This window comes from Papilio xuthus, unplaced genomic scaffold (assembly GCF_000836235.2).
Source record: "Papilio xuthus unplaced genomic scaffold, Pxut_1.1 DF828780.1, whole genome shotgun sequence".
NCBI classification, from domain to species: domain Eukaryota; kingdom Metazoa; phylum Arthropoda; class Insecta; order Lepidoptera; family Papilionidae; genus Papilio; species Papilio xuthus.
The window spans coordinates 2,134,718-2,147,171 of NW_013529869.1; the positions used below are offsets into that span (position 1 = coordinate 2,134,718).

The 12,454-nt window shown below is 31.5% G+C and overlaps 2 protein-coding genes and 1 long non-coding RNA gene across 3 annotated transcripts in view; all 3 read right to left on the reverse strand.

Annotated features, from left to right (window-relative positions):
- Positions 1-4,433: 4,433 nt before the first annotated feature.
- Positions 4,434-6,580, reverse strand: LOC106128215 (uncharacterized). The gene is made up of 3 exons (XM_013326505.1): positions 6,551-6,580; positions 5,836-6,136; positions 4,434-5,621 (listed from the first exon to the last, which is right to left on the reverse strand). Exons 2-3 carry the CDS (start codon positions 6,115-6,117, stop codon positions 4,434-4,436), a joined length of 1,470 nt encoding a protein of 489 aa, XP_013181959.1. The 5' UTR covers positions 6,118-6,136; positions 6,551-6,580.
- A 98-nt stretch (positions 6,581-6,678) lies between these two features.
- LOC106128314 (uncharacterized) lies at positions 6,679-9,028 on the reverse strand. Its single transcript, XR_001228439.1, has 3 exons — positions 8,900-9,028; positions 7,034-7,222; positions 6,679-6,800 (listed from the first exon to the last, which is right to left on the reverse strand). It is a non-coding gene; the product is annotated as an uncharacterized LOC106128314 (long non-coding RNA).
- Positions 9,029-11,273: 2,245 nt separating this feature from the next.
- The window catches only part of LOC106128269 (Ecdysone-inducible gene E1), a 29,812-nt gene continuing 28,631 nt past the window's right edge, over positions 11,274-12,454 (reverse strand). Inside the window, exons 9-10 of the mRNA XM_013326577.1 lie at positions 11,802-11,926; positions 11,274-11,467 (exon numbers count right to left, since the gene is read on the reverse strand). Coding sequence (XP_013182031.1) covers positions 11,433-11,467; positions 11,802-11,926 — 160 coding nt within the window. The 3' untranslated portion in view covers positions 11,274-11,432. The remainder of the gene's footprint in view (positions 11,468-11,801; positions 11,927-12,454) is intronic.

The following is a 12,454-nucleotide window of genomic DNA, read 5'->3' on the forward strand; positions in this document are numbered from 1 at the left end:
TACGGTAAGTAAACAAACTAATGTATTGACGTGACATAATGGTCGTAAACATTGTAAATATGTAAATAAAAAAGATATATCCTTTCTATCAATGTATCGCTTTAGATATCTAACATGAAAATGCTGGCAGCAAAGAAAAAAATATTTTTTTCTTTTAAAAATGTCAAATTATAATAATTAATATACAGTCTAATAAAACGCACTAAGATAATATTTTATTCATTAGAAAACCTTAAATCATTACACTAAATACACTTTTATCTCAATGGATATTTTTTTTATTTAAAAAAAATACTATAAGGAATTTAATATTTCCAAAAACAACTCACCAGATTCAATTGTTCTTAATATATTTTAATATTTTTCTTACGACGTTATCAGATTAATGAATACTGAAGAACTGCGGTCATGATAGCTTTTCATATCATATCATTGTTTGTTTATAAACAGACCGAACGCGCAATGTACACACTAGACACACAAACATACTCCCAGCAAACCATGAACGTCCGTCATTATTGACCTGTGTAACATCACTGCGTGTAGTCGGTTTTTCATGCAGCGGTGGAACACGTCTTATATGTTCCAAACTGAGGGGTCACTGAATAAACAGTTCATTAAAAAATAATGGTGATAAGTAAATTTAAAGAATAACAGTGTATTCTTTTATGACAATACTAGCGGTCGCCCGCGACTCCGACCTTGCGGAATTAAAAAATAACATAATGAGTTCTTCCAGACCATTTATGATATTAGTAAGATATGAGGTTGACGACATTTCATAGTTATGGGCGACATATACTGATTGTTTCAGATGGTATTGACCGCATTAACCAGTCTGTGATCTATTTTCGCGACAGGCTCCAGAAATTTAATTCATATAAATTCCACATCGCGTGCTTACTTATGTATTATTTTGTGTTAACTGAATTCTTTTTCGTAATACTCGTATATGTCAAGATCCCGGTTCCATAATTTACGGGTTAAAAATTGTACGCAAATTCCGTATTCACGAAAAAATATTTAGGTACCGGTTTTGGTATCGACAGTCCATTTATCAATGTAAAATTAGAAATCTATACTTTTTCCTGGGACATATGTGTTGTCTTAGAAATATTTATTTACGGAATATCCATCCAACAACTTGTAAATATTATCAGGTAAAATACTACGCTAAAGGAAAATATGGCGAAAACCAACCTTTTTACCTGTATTTATTAAAGATATGCTTTTATAACTAGACTCCTCTAACACGGGCTATCTTTTTCCCTCTAGCTTTGTGAGTGGTGTTACAGGGCGTTGAGGTTCTGACATTCCGTAAATTATGAAAACAAAATTACTCAAGAATTATGTTGATTCGAAGGTAAAATATTTATTAATACTAAGTATTACGTATCATAGCGTATCCTGTAAAGAAATCACATCATTCTAAAGCTTTATGATTACTTTTTTTTATATAATAAGGTGGAGAACGATCGAGCGGCCACCTGAAATCGCTGAAATAGCGAAGTGACCGTTGTCCATAGACATACGGAATTGCATATGCGTTGCCTACCTTTAATCGACGGAGGAGAGGATGCACAGAAAGAAAACATTTCCATGCATCCCCTCATCCGGAAAGTCCACTTGCACTTCCCATCCTTTCCTTATAAGAAAAAAAGTAGGAAGGGAAAGAGGACTAAATAAGGCCTCCGGCACACTTATCAGATGTAACGCGGAATTGCTTTCACTTCACGCCTGTCTTCTGTGTGGTAGTGGTATTTCACCGGGCGAGCCGGGCCATTTCGTGCGAAGATGTTAAAGCGGGCTCTACCACTGTTACTTAGGTTTTTTTACATAGAATCAGATTTAATGGTCACGTACATCCAGAATATGTGTCCTTTCAATCTATACAAAAAATCAAAGAACAAACGTTTCATAAACATCGATTTTATTCACAAAATGGAACGGAGTGTTGGGTAATCGGAAACTGTTTTGTGTCATGGCCTTATAGATACTAGAACAGCACTGCCGGGTAATGCAACACGATGCGCCATACTAATAGTACGTCACACGTTGTATATCAATGGCACACTGACTGCATTCGTGTGTTTTCATTGTTCAAACACTCGAACAAAACATTGAGAATGTTCATTGCTATATATTTTAGACAACATTTTTATAGTTAGAAACATATAGCGCGAGTATTGCTAGTAAACATACGTAAATATTATTACGTCTACGGGTGAACGACCCACTATTTTCGTCGCCTAATGGTAAAAAATTGAGATATTGTTTATGGATATACGTATTATTACTTTTGTTATCACTCTTATAGGACATTTTCAATGACCATTAAATTTGCATATTAGCGTATATAATTTATTTCTCGTACCTTATTTTATTGATAAGGTACGAGAGGTTATAATATTTATTTTATCTGTCGTTAGTCTACGGTATGAATATACGATGAATTCAAAATATGCAATTAAGTCTAACTACAAAAAATATGATATTTATAAAATTGGAAATCTTTTAGTCTTAGGAACCTCATTATTTTTTTTACCACTTACGATGCGCAACAATTTATGTCTGAATTTTTGAGGCTAGTAAAAGTTTTATCCATATCTCTCCACTGTTACGATATAACATTCTAAAAAATATTAGACTTTCTAGTAATATACACTAGTCTCTCCTGTCCCACTGGGTTGCCTGGAGGAGATCGCTTATAGCGATAGTGCCGCCCTTGCTATGAAAATTAGTTTTTAGTCATGTTTTTACATATTGTAATAGCATTAAGAGTTAGTAAATAAAAATATTATTTTATACTTGGTATTATAAAATTCAAAGTTTTACTTTTATAAATAACAAAGTAAGTTGTCAAAAATTCCTTAAGTTGCCTTGAGAAATGGATCGTGCAGCCATGAAAGCCTGATTCACCTGATTCGGTTATTAAACGCCATATGTTTAGTTGAAGAGGTAATTATATTGTTTTATGTCGTAAGTAATGTTAAAACAATTTCAATTAAATTGAAAGAACCATGTGAAGTTTACCACGGACTCCTTCGTTAACTCGCTGCTAAATTTATAAAAAAAACGTGACTGATGATACTTATTGAATATTTTTATCAAGTTTATAGCACTCGAGTGTGTCTTGTCTGCCCAACCCTTCAATTTCCACAAACTTGCGTTAATTTAGAATTTAAGTGTTCTTGATTACAACTCTAAGAGAGTGATTGTACCAATTAAAATACTATCTTTGATTATCATTGGAAAGTACAAGCAAAGAAAATTAACGAATATCTGTCGGCGATAGCAAATATAAATTTAGACATGAATTTTTTAATGCAGACAAAGGTTTTTGATAAGAAGTGCATTGTCTTTAGATTGCCCTTTAAATGTTAGGCAGTCGTTTTATCGGTGAATTACCGGATGGGTGTGCCACAATGACGCTTTTGTGAATCCTTCTTTATAAGTTAACAAGAAAACATCATTAGGCAATTAAAATTCATTGGATATATTCGAATTATTTTACATACATTGAAAGCAAATTTAAATCATAAGTACCTCTTATGAATAACGTTATGCAGTAACGGCTTCAGATCTACAGGCGCCCTGGGCGAGATTTCTACGGTCCTGATGCGGTTCGGTACCGACCACAAAAAAATTAACAATAATTTGACCTCATATTTTTTGCGATTGTTAGGTAATTTTATGCACTTAATATCAATTTTGTATAAAATATTAAAAATAGTTTATTTCTTCACAAATATATTTTTTATGTTAATTAAAACTTATACTATATATTTAGGTTAAAATTAAACAACACAAATATTAAAAAAACTGTTTTTAATTTCTTATTAATATAGAGTAAATATAACAAAGCTATAAAATTAAATGCTTCAAACATCACTCAAAATTAATACTTAGTAGTAATAAGTATTAGTAGTCGCGGGCAAAAGCTAGTTAGGATATAAAAGTACATGTAAGGAGATTAAGAATTCCAAATTTATGTTTAAAAATATACTTTTTATGGGTAAAATGTATTCAAAAATATTTTTACGACGACGTGAAAACTTCTATAGACCTAAATCAAAAAATATTACGGAATAAACTTTAAAAACATTGTAGTTTTACTATCACAGAAAAACTAAACGTAGAAAAATACTAACATAGTTGTACAACTAATAATGAATCAAATTTTCTCTATCAAAAATTATTTTTTACATTTTTAAATTAGTTTATTAATGAGGTAATAAGTAGACTGTAGAGCAAAATTTATACGTAAAATAGAGGCCACTTTAAATCTAAACTTATTGAGCAGAAATTTTTCTTTGTATAAAAAAAACGAGGATAAATTAGACATCGAAATGTTTTAATTGTAAATTATTATCAATAAAAATATCACAGATAAAATAATAAAAAAAATTTCTTTAAAGTAATAAAATATAATTTTAAGTCTTACAGTTACCAATTTTTTCACATACGCAAAACAAGCGATCTTTATATTGTATTGTACATTTGCCGAAATTCCGATATGGAGATATAACGCTTATTTGACCAACTAGATGCAACTTCGATTTATCTTTCATAACAGTAGCTTCATACGACATATTTCCTGGCGTTAATGTGATAGCAACAACATAATAAATATTAATTCTTTCTTTATCGTAGTAATAATGAATTCTGTTAATTTTACCTAACGACAAACTCGTGCATGTCCAACAAGATTTCGTCTTAACAGACGCTATTATACTCTTAATATGGGAAACGACAAATTGCACGGTTTTTGTTCGCTCGTTATCTTCGTGAAGGGGATATAGTTCATGACAGCTACACCACTTATCGTTAACGGCAACGTCCTGGCATGTACGATTCGAACTAACAACATCGAACATACTTTGACACTTCGGACAACCTTCGGAACCAGATTTATGTTTAATAGATATTTGATTAACGTCTCTAATAGTTAAATACAGATCATACGGAGTTATTAATCTATATTGATTTATTTTTAAAGATTCCATTATGTCAGGATGGTTAAGTTTAAATATATCAGGTATCCACATGAAAAGAAACGGCATTCGTTCATCGTAGTAAGATTCCACATACATACGATGATCACCGAAACGTACGCCATGATCGCTGAAGAAAAATATAAAAGTGTCATTCAGAACAGCAATATCAGATAATTTCTTAAAGAAATCTACAAAAAGTTTATCTGCGTCCTCGGGACGGCTGTTTACATTATGACTGAAAGAATTTATCCAGAAGATACCAAAATTGCGTACTTTTCTGTACGTGTGCACAAAATCGAATGCGTAGTCTAGTACGTGTTGTCCTGATAAATACTTTCCTGAACATACGTGTGATTTGTTACCGTTTTCGAGTTCACTTTTTAGGAAAAATGTTCGCATGTAATGGTCAGTAGGAGGAGAACGGAATGCGTAACTTCTGCTAAATGTATCTGGCAGGCGTAGATAATCTTCGCCATATGCTGTTACGTAGTTTGCTGTCTTAAAATAGCTCCATAGTATGAATTTATTGCAGGAAAACATTTTTCCCGCGCAGTCCTTGATAATTGATGAAATATTTTTGCCCGTTAATGCAGCCATTATATTTGGGATAGTGTTATCTCCAATCTGAAAATATCAATATTTAATAATTAAAAAAATATTTTATCTTTAAATCATATTACGGATATCGTCGTTATATTTACATTTATAAGAAAAAAATAAAACATTCTAATGAATACGTAAATCACTTACAAAATTAGTTTTAACAGTTGTATAAATACATGTCGTTATTTACCAACCTACTTTCATGAAATTTTAATGCAATAGTTTTTATTAATACCTTATGATATCCTTTAAAACTTAGCCAAAGATTTTTCTTTAAGTATTCAGCTGTACGCGTCATTGTTTGCTCCAGCCGTCGTAATGACATAGAATCCAAACCCAATATAAGAACGTTGTATTTATTTTTAAATGTAGATTTATTTTTATTCGTATTATTTTTTCTCTTAATAAAGCTATAAACATCGTCGTAAATTATACGAGAATTGTTTCTTACATCCTTTTCAAAGCATTGTACATTTATAAAATCATCCTCTAGTTTAAAAACGTCACTTGACTGCATTTGTATACAGGAGGAATACCTGAAATAGTATTAAAAATACAAAATAAAATATTTACGTTCATCTAAACTTATACTCAATATTCTTTTGAAACATTATATGTTACTAGCTGTCGCCCGCGACTCGGTCCTCCGTATTCCTCCGAAAATCGGTCAAGCCGTTTCGGAGGAATACTATAACTAACATTGCAACACGAGAATTTTATTTATATTTTACAAGAAGAGTCTCAAATCTATGATATTAATTAAAATATTTAAAACAAATAATGAACTAAAATATATTATTAAAAGGAGTCTTTTCAGGCAAGGTTCCAAAGATACTGGCAGCGTTCCTCCTTTGAATAGCTATACTAATTCTTTGTCCGAGGAAGCTGCCAGCTCTTCGGTCGTCTGTGATGATTTTTTTTAATAAGATGTGGTATGTACGTATAATTACCTTAATTTTCTTATATTTCTTGGCGGAAAATATTGTTTAAAAAACCTGTAGCAACAATAGAAATTATTATTTCTTCCTAAATAACGACTCAGTATTCTTTCATCGACAAAATATTGTATTGCGTTTGGGCCAAATTTCTTTAACAATACAGCGCGTTTCCCACACTCGATACTTCTGCTTCTTAATGGGTGTTTCTTGAAATTTAACACCGATATTGGAATTTGACATCCGGCCGTATCTACTATATACTCTGTGGGAAGTTTTTTAAAAAAATATTAGTATCTTAGTGAATTTTTATTCATATTCGTTACGCCATACTTATTTTATAAATGCTTGGATTGATAGATGAATGGATGGATCTTTGTATGAAGGTATCTCTCTAACGCAGCTCTCCGGTCGGAAGAACACATAGGCTACTAATTAAGTTTTGTTTTTCTCACGGACGGAGCCGCGGGCGGCAGCTAGTAATGAATAAAAAAAAACCTTGTTTTATAATTTTCTTGACTCGTTGTTCTACTGAAGTTAAGGTTTTAAAGTCAGGTTGAATTGTGTGATATTTCGATATATGATACCACTGATAGAGAAGTAGTGTAAATAAAAAAGTGCTGATTGCTGCCATCCATAATGCCATCTGAATTTGTTTCATTTTTGTTTGCTATTTAATTATTTAACCTGTAACAATTTTTTAAATAATTTACTAGATAACTAAGTTAAATAGCTTTAATAATCAGCCAAAACTAAAATCTAACGTGGTAGCAAGTGGTCAATAGTTGCAACTCAGCATTGGAAACTAAGGTCCTCCGTCTCAGTAGCGGCGTTAGGGTAAGGCGTAGTAGGGCGACCGCCCAGGGCGCCGAACATAAAGGGGTGCCTTAGGAACCATAGCCGGACTAAAAAGGCTCCGCATGCGTAATGGAGTGCTACAAAAATCTCGCGCAGAGCGCCAGAAATGCTAAAGGCCGTTCTCCTTCTATAAAGACGTTATACTTCAATATCACCTAGATTGCCCGTGTTCTAGTAACAAATACATAGAATAATGCCTGTAAATCTTCCTACACACGTACGATTGAATATAATCAACACAATAGCAGCTTGTCTTAAGTTACAAGCTAACATGAGTAGCAGTTGTACTAACAAATTACTTTGGCCGCGCGGCGCTATTGTTTAGCATGTATTGTGTTTCAAGGTTTATGGTACGTTTAGCTTATTTTTACTATACAAAATATTAGTGTGAAATTAATTACACGATATTTGAACGTTTTAAAGACGTTCCATTAGATTCGGTTTGGTGAATTTCAGTCTGGAAAAAATTTGAGTCTTTTATTGTTAGTTTCAGATATTGCTGCTTATTCGTATGAATAGTAAATTATACGCCAAAATATTATAAGTACATACCTAAATCTTCTAGTATAATTTTCATAAATTATTAATTAAAATTATTGGAAACAAGAGAACGGTTACCTACGTATCATATTTACTTATACAAGAAATCAGTAATAGTGAAAAAAGCAAACATGTTACAACAACATTTCTTACATTATCAATAGCAAGCATCAAAATGATTTTGTATACAATATTTCAAAGCTGTGCCATGCTCTTTTGTCCACTTTAAATGCTTGCAATTAAACATTATTTTAAACCACGTTTCTTCATGTTAAAAGACACGAGTTTCGTAGGTCGTTTTGTATTCATGAAACATCTAGTCATGCGTTAACTTGAGGCAATTTAATATATTATCTGCGTTGCTAAAAGTCACGCGTATACAATTTGAATCATTAAATATTATCAATACAAGGTTCGTTGCGTAAACGTCTTTATTGTTATAAGAACCGATGGTACGAAAGTGTAAAATTATAATAAACACTGACACAAAAGTCAATAAAACTCAAGAGAGATGTTTATACAACAAAAATATATCTCGTATCTGGAATTTGAACGCTGTGGGAAACTTTATCATACGATAAAAATTGGCTATTAAACTGTCATCATTAACCTGCCCTTATCCCTATCGAGGGTCGGCACAGTATGTACTACTCTTCCATACATCTCTATCAGCCGTCATATACGAGTCTACCCCCTTCTTAAGCATATCCTCTTTCACACAGTCATTCCATACTTTTTGGCGATTAAACTGTATTGTAATAAAAACTTACGTGCTCTTCTGTATTAAACCTTGGATTTAAAACAAAAAAAACACCATACCTTTACAAAATAGAGTTCGATTTAACATAACTAAGTCAAAATTTACAAAAAAAATCAAACACAAATTAGGATATACCTTTTCAAAAATCATTGTTAGTATTACTATCAGGACTATATAGAAAATTACTTACAAATTCTAAAACTTACTTGTAAATTTTAATTACGGTGAATGATTTGATGTTTTATGATTGAATTTTTTAACATTTACAGTTGTTTCGTAGTTCATATTGCCCCTAGTTTACACCACTTCACTTATACACAATTCACTCGAGAGAGGCTGCGTCGCCATTTCTATATTCCGGGAGGAATCTTAACGCACGCGCTCTACAGAGCTTTATTAATGTGAATTAAATATTAAAAAACTTTGTAGGTACTCGTTTAAACTAATAATAAAAACTAAAGTATGTTGTTTAACTTTAGTATGTTGTTTAAGCTTTATCATTTTATCGATAAAGGTAGTTTTATCTAGTTAAATTGTATAAAAGCCTTTTTTTATTTTATAAACTGTATTAGTAATAAATATTTAAATAGAGTAATGAAGATTAAATGGTTTTGGTTTAATTGTTTTTTTTTTACTTTTTGGCTTCAATTTAAATATAAGAACACTGCCATCTTTTGTGAATTATTAAAAGCTACACAATGTTTGATTTTATTTTACCGTAGATGAGATTTTAGTATTGCCATTAGCCTATAGGTGGCGGTGCAAATACTGCTGAGCTGTGACTTTCCATTGTCAAAACTCGTATGAAAATTTGCTGTCCATTTTTTTTAAAGTATGCTTTTAGACAAGTGTTTCGGCGTCGAAATTTCATGATCAAGCAAAGAGTTATTTTTTTCATTTAATTTATTTTTAAATCAGATTACAAACATTAAAGAGCGGAGAGAGCTCGAGTAGTCTTTGTCAACTTCAAAGTTATATACGCGACTAAAAAAGGATAGTAATGATGGCTAACAGTAGTACAGGTTGAAAAGGGTTGAAATTGAAACAATTATTTAGTCATATAAAAGTTTTTAATAAATAATTTCATCGCATTCACACGCACACAACACACACTATATTACAATAAGTTACACTCTTAATTTAAATATAACACTAAAGCAGATGTAATTGAGTCTTTAAGGCTTAATTAATCATAAATATACGCTATAAAAATTTATATGGATATTTATTTAAAACTGAAATATAAAAAAATAGATAATTTTTTTGATTATTTCTGTATTACATAGATTCGGTGGTTTTTTTCATCAAGGTTTCGGATTAAAGGAGATTGCATGTAGCTGAAATACGTATCCTAAGATGGTTGATTGGTGTGACAAGCAAGGATAAAGTTAAAAATGTGTATATCAGAGGAAGTTTGAAAGTAGCGCCAGTGATCGAGAAATTGAGGAGTAAAAGATTAGCGTGGTTTGGACATGTTATGCGGAGGGACGATGATGATATAAGCAAATAAGTAATGAGATTGAATGTGGATGGCTACAAAGGTAGAGTAAGACCAAAAAAAGTATGGCTTGACTGTGTGAAAGAGGATATGCGTAAGAAGGGGGTAGACTCGGATATGACGGCTGATAGAGATGTATGGAGGAGTAGTACATACAGTGCCGACCCTCAATAGAGATAAGGGCAGGTTGATGATGATAGATTCGGTGGTTTTGATTGCAGAATAGACATAAAAACATACCGCAAATATCATAAAAGGACCATTAATAATTAAGTAATACATTTAAAAAAAATGAGTTATTTATAATCAAAAATATTAATAACATACGTTTTGTTTTTTCTGCTACATTTATCTAAATTTGCAGTATTAAAACTTTTTTTTTTTTAAATGGTAGTAGTCACTAGGCTTAGTTGTTTAAATTCAGCTTGCAGATTATAAAATGGTTTGAATAAAAAGTATAATAGGGCTGTATTATTTCGTAAAACACAAATATTAGTAATAATTCGATGACAATATTCTCGTATAGCGGTTAAATTCTATGTGTAAATTACATCTAATAAACAGGACATACGAAATATAGATGGGAAATGCTATTATAAAAATAGTGTAAATCCATATTTACAAGTGTTTTCTTATTTATTATCCAACTAGTGGTAGTTTTACTGTAAAATAAAATAAAAAGTAATAAATAAAAATATAAATGAATCTTCAGTCTTATAGAATGCATAATACAAAAGTAAAAAAAAATATAAGCAGATAAAAATTATTTGAGTAGATTCGTTACTTAAAAAGATAAGAAAAGAACCTTAAAACTAAATTTTAAGTTATTGAAATAAAAACAATAATTTTATGAATATTCAGATATAAATTCGAAACAACAAAAAAACAAATAGAGTGAGGGAAAATTATTTTTATATGAAAAATATATAAATTAAAATGCTACATTTAGAAAAAAATAATCGTTAATTACATATTAAAATAAAAAAACAACTTAATTTTCATTTCGGAATGATAAAACCAAAGATTTAACTTTGTTATACAATTCTTATTGTAATTTTCGACAAGACAAACACAAAGTTTATTATTTTCTACTAAATGTCTAGACAATTATACAATAATGTTAAAGTCACTGGATTAAATGTTGCAACAAGTAATTTTTAATTTATATAATTCCTCTGTTAAATTGAGATCCATACGGGAAAATTTACTCAAATCAATTTTTTTATATGAAATTATAGTTTTCAATCTTCTTTCGTTTTGGATGGAGATGGACATTCTGTAAAAAATACAAATAATTTTAATATTGCAATTGTATATTTTATTTATTACACAAAATGTACATAGAGTTGACACTTAAAACTTCAATTCCCGACCTACATTGAGGAAATAAATTCATCTCTCGTGTGAATTCATGGTACTTCTTCAGCTAAGAATAACTCATCATCATCACCCTGACTCCTTGAGATCGATGCATGAAGTTTTATAAAGCTTAATGTTTTGTCTTATCTGTTACGGCCCGAAGACCTGTAGGTAACCCAACTTGGGAGAGATGTGCTTTAAGCTGTGCGATGTTACGAGCTGCCAAGATATTTGAAAACCATAATACTCACTGCAAACAGAGCAGGCAATCTCGTCACTGTTGTCGCCGCAGCCGTCGCGGCCCGAGCAGGCCACAGCCGTGCTGCGACAGCGCCCGTTGCCACATCGCAGCGGGCAGAAGTCTGCCGCACGCCATCTGAAATTAAAACATTAAAATACGCATTCTAATTCCTCTACCATTTCTCATAATTGGGTCTATTTTTCTGTTAAAAAATGCGCTAATCTGGGCCTCAGATTTTTAGCACTTAAACGGCTCCATTGTGTACTAGATTAGAACAGTGAAAATTGTTTACGAAACAATTGCGCATCGCTAATTAACGCAGAAGCATTACCATTTCACTTTATGACTCACTTATAAAACTTTCAATAAAAAGATTCTTTGACATTCTAACAGTGTTTTGAGTGAGGTCAAAATGCACCATGCTTCTTTAAGTACGTGTCGCTTAATAGGCCAAGCTTCACGCATATGAACAAAATGTGTACGATCTAAATACCATAACACCACGGTATTTTACGATGGTGTTTGCTGCCATTGTGTGGTACTATTTGGTAAGCAAACATAACGGAACTCAACCTCATTTCGATTGAAAAGAATTGATTAATCCTTTAATTTTCGCTATCAGAGGGCTATTATGACAGCTAACTAAATAATGTTTAATTTACT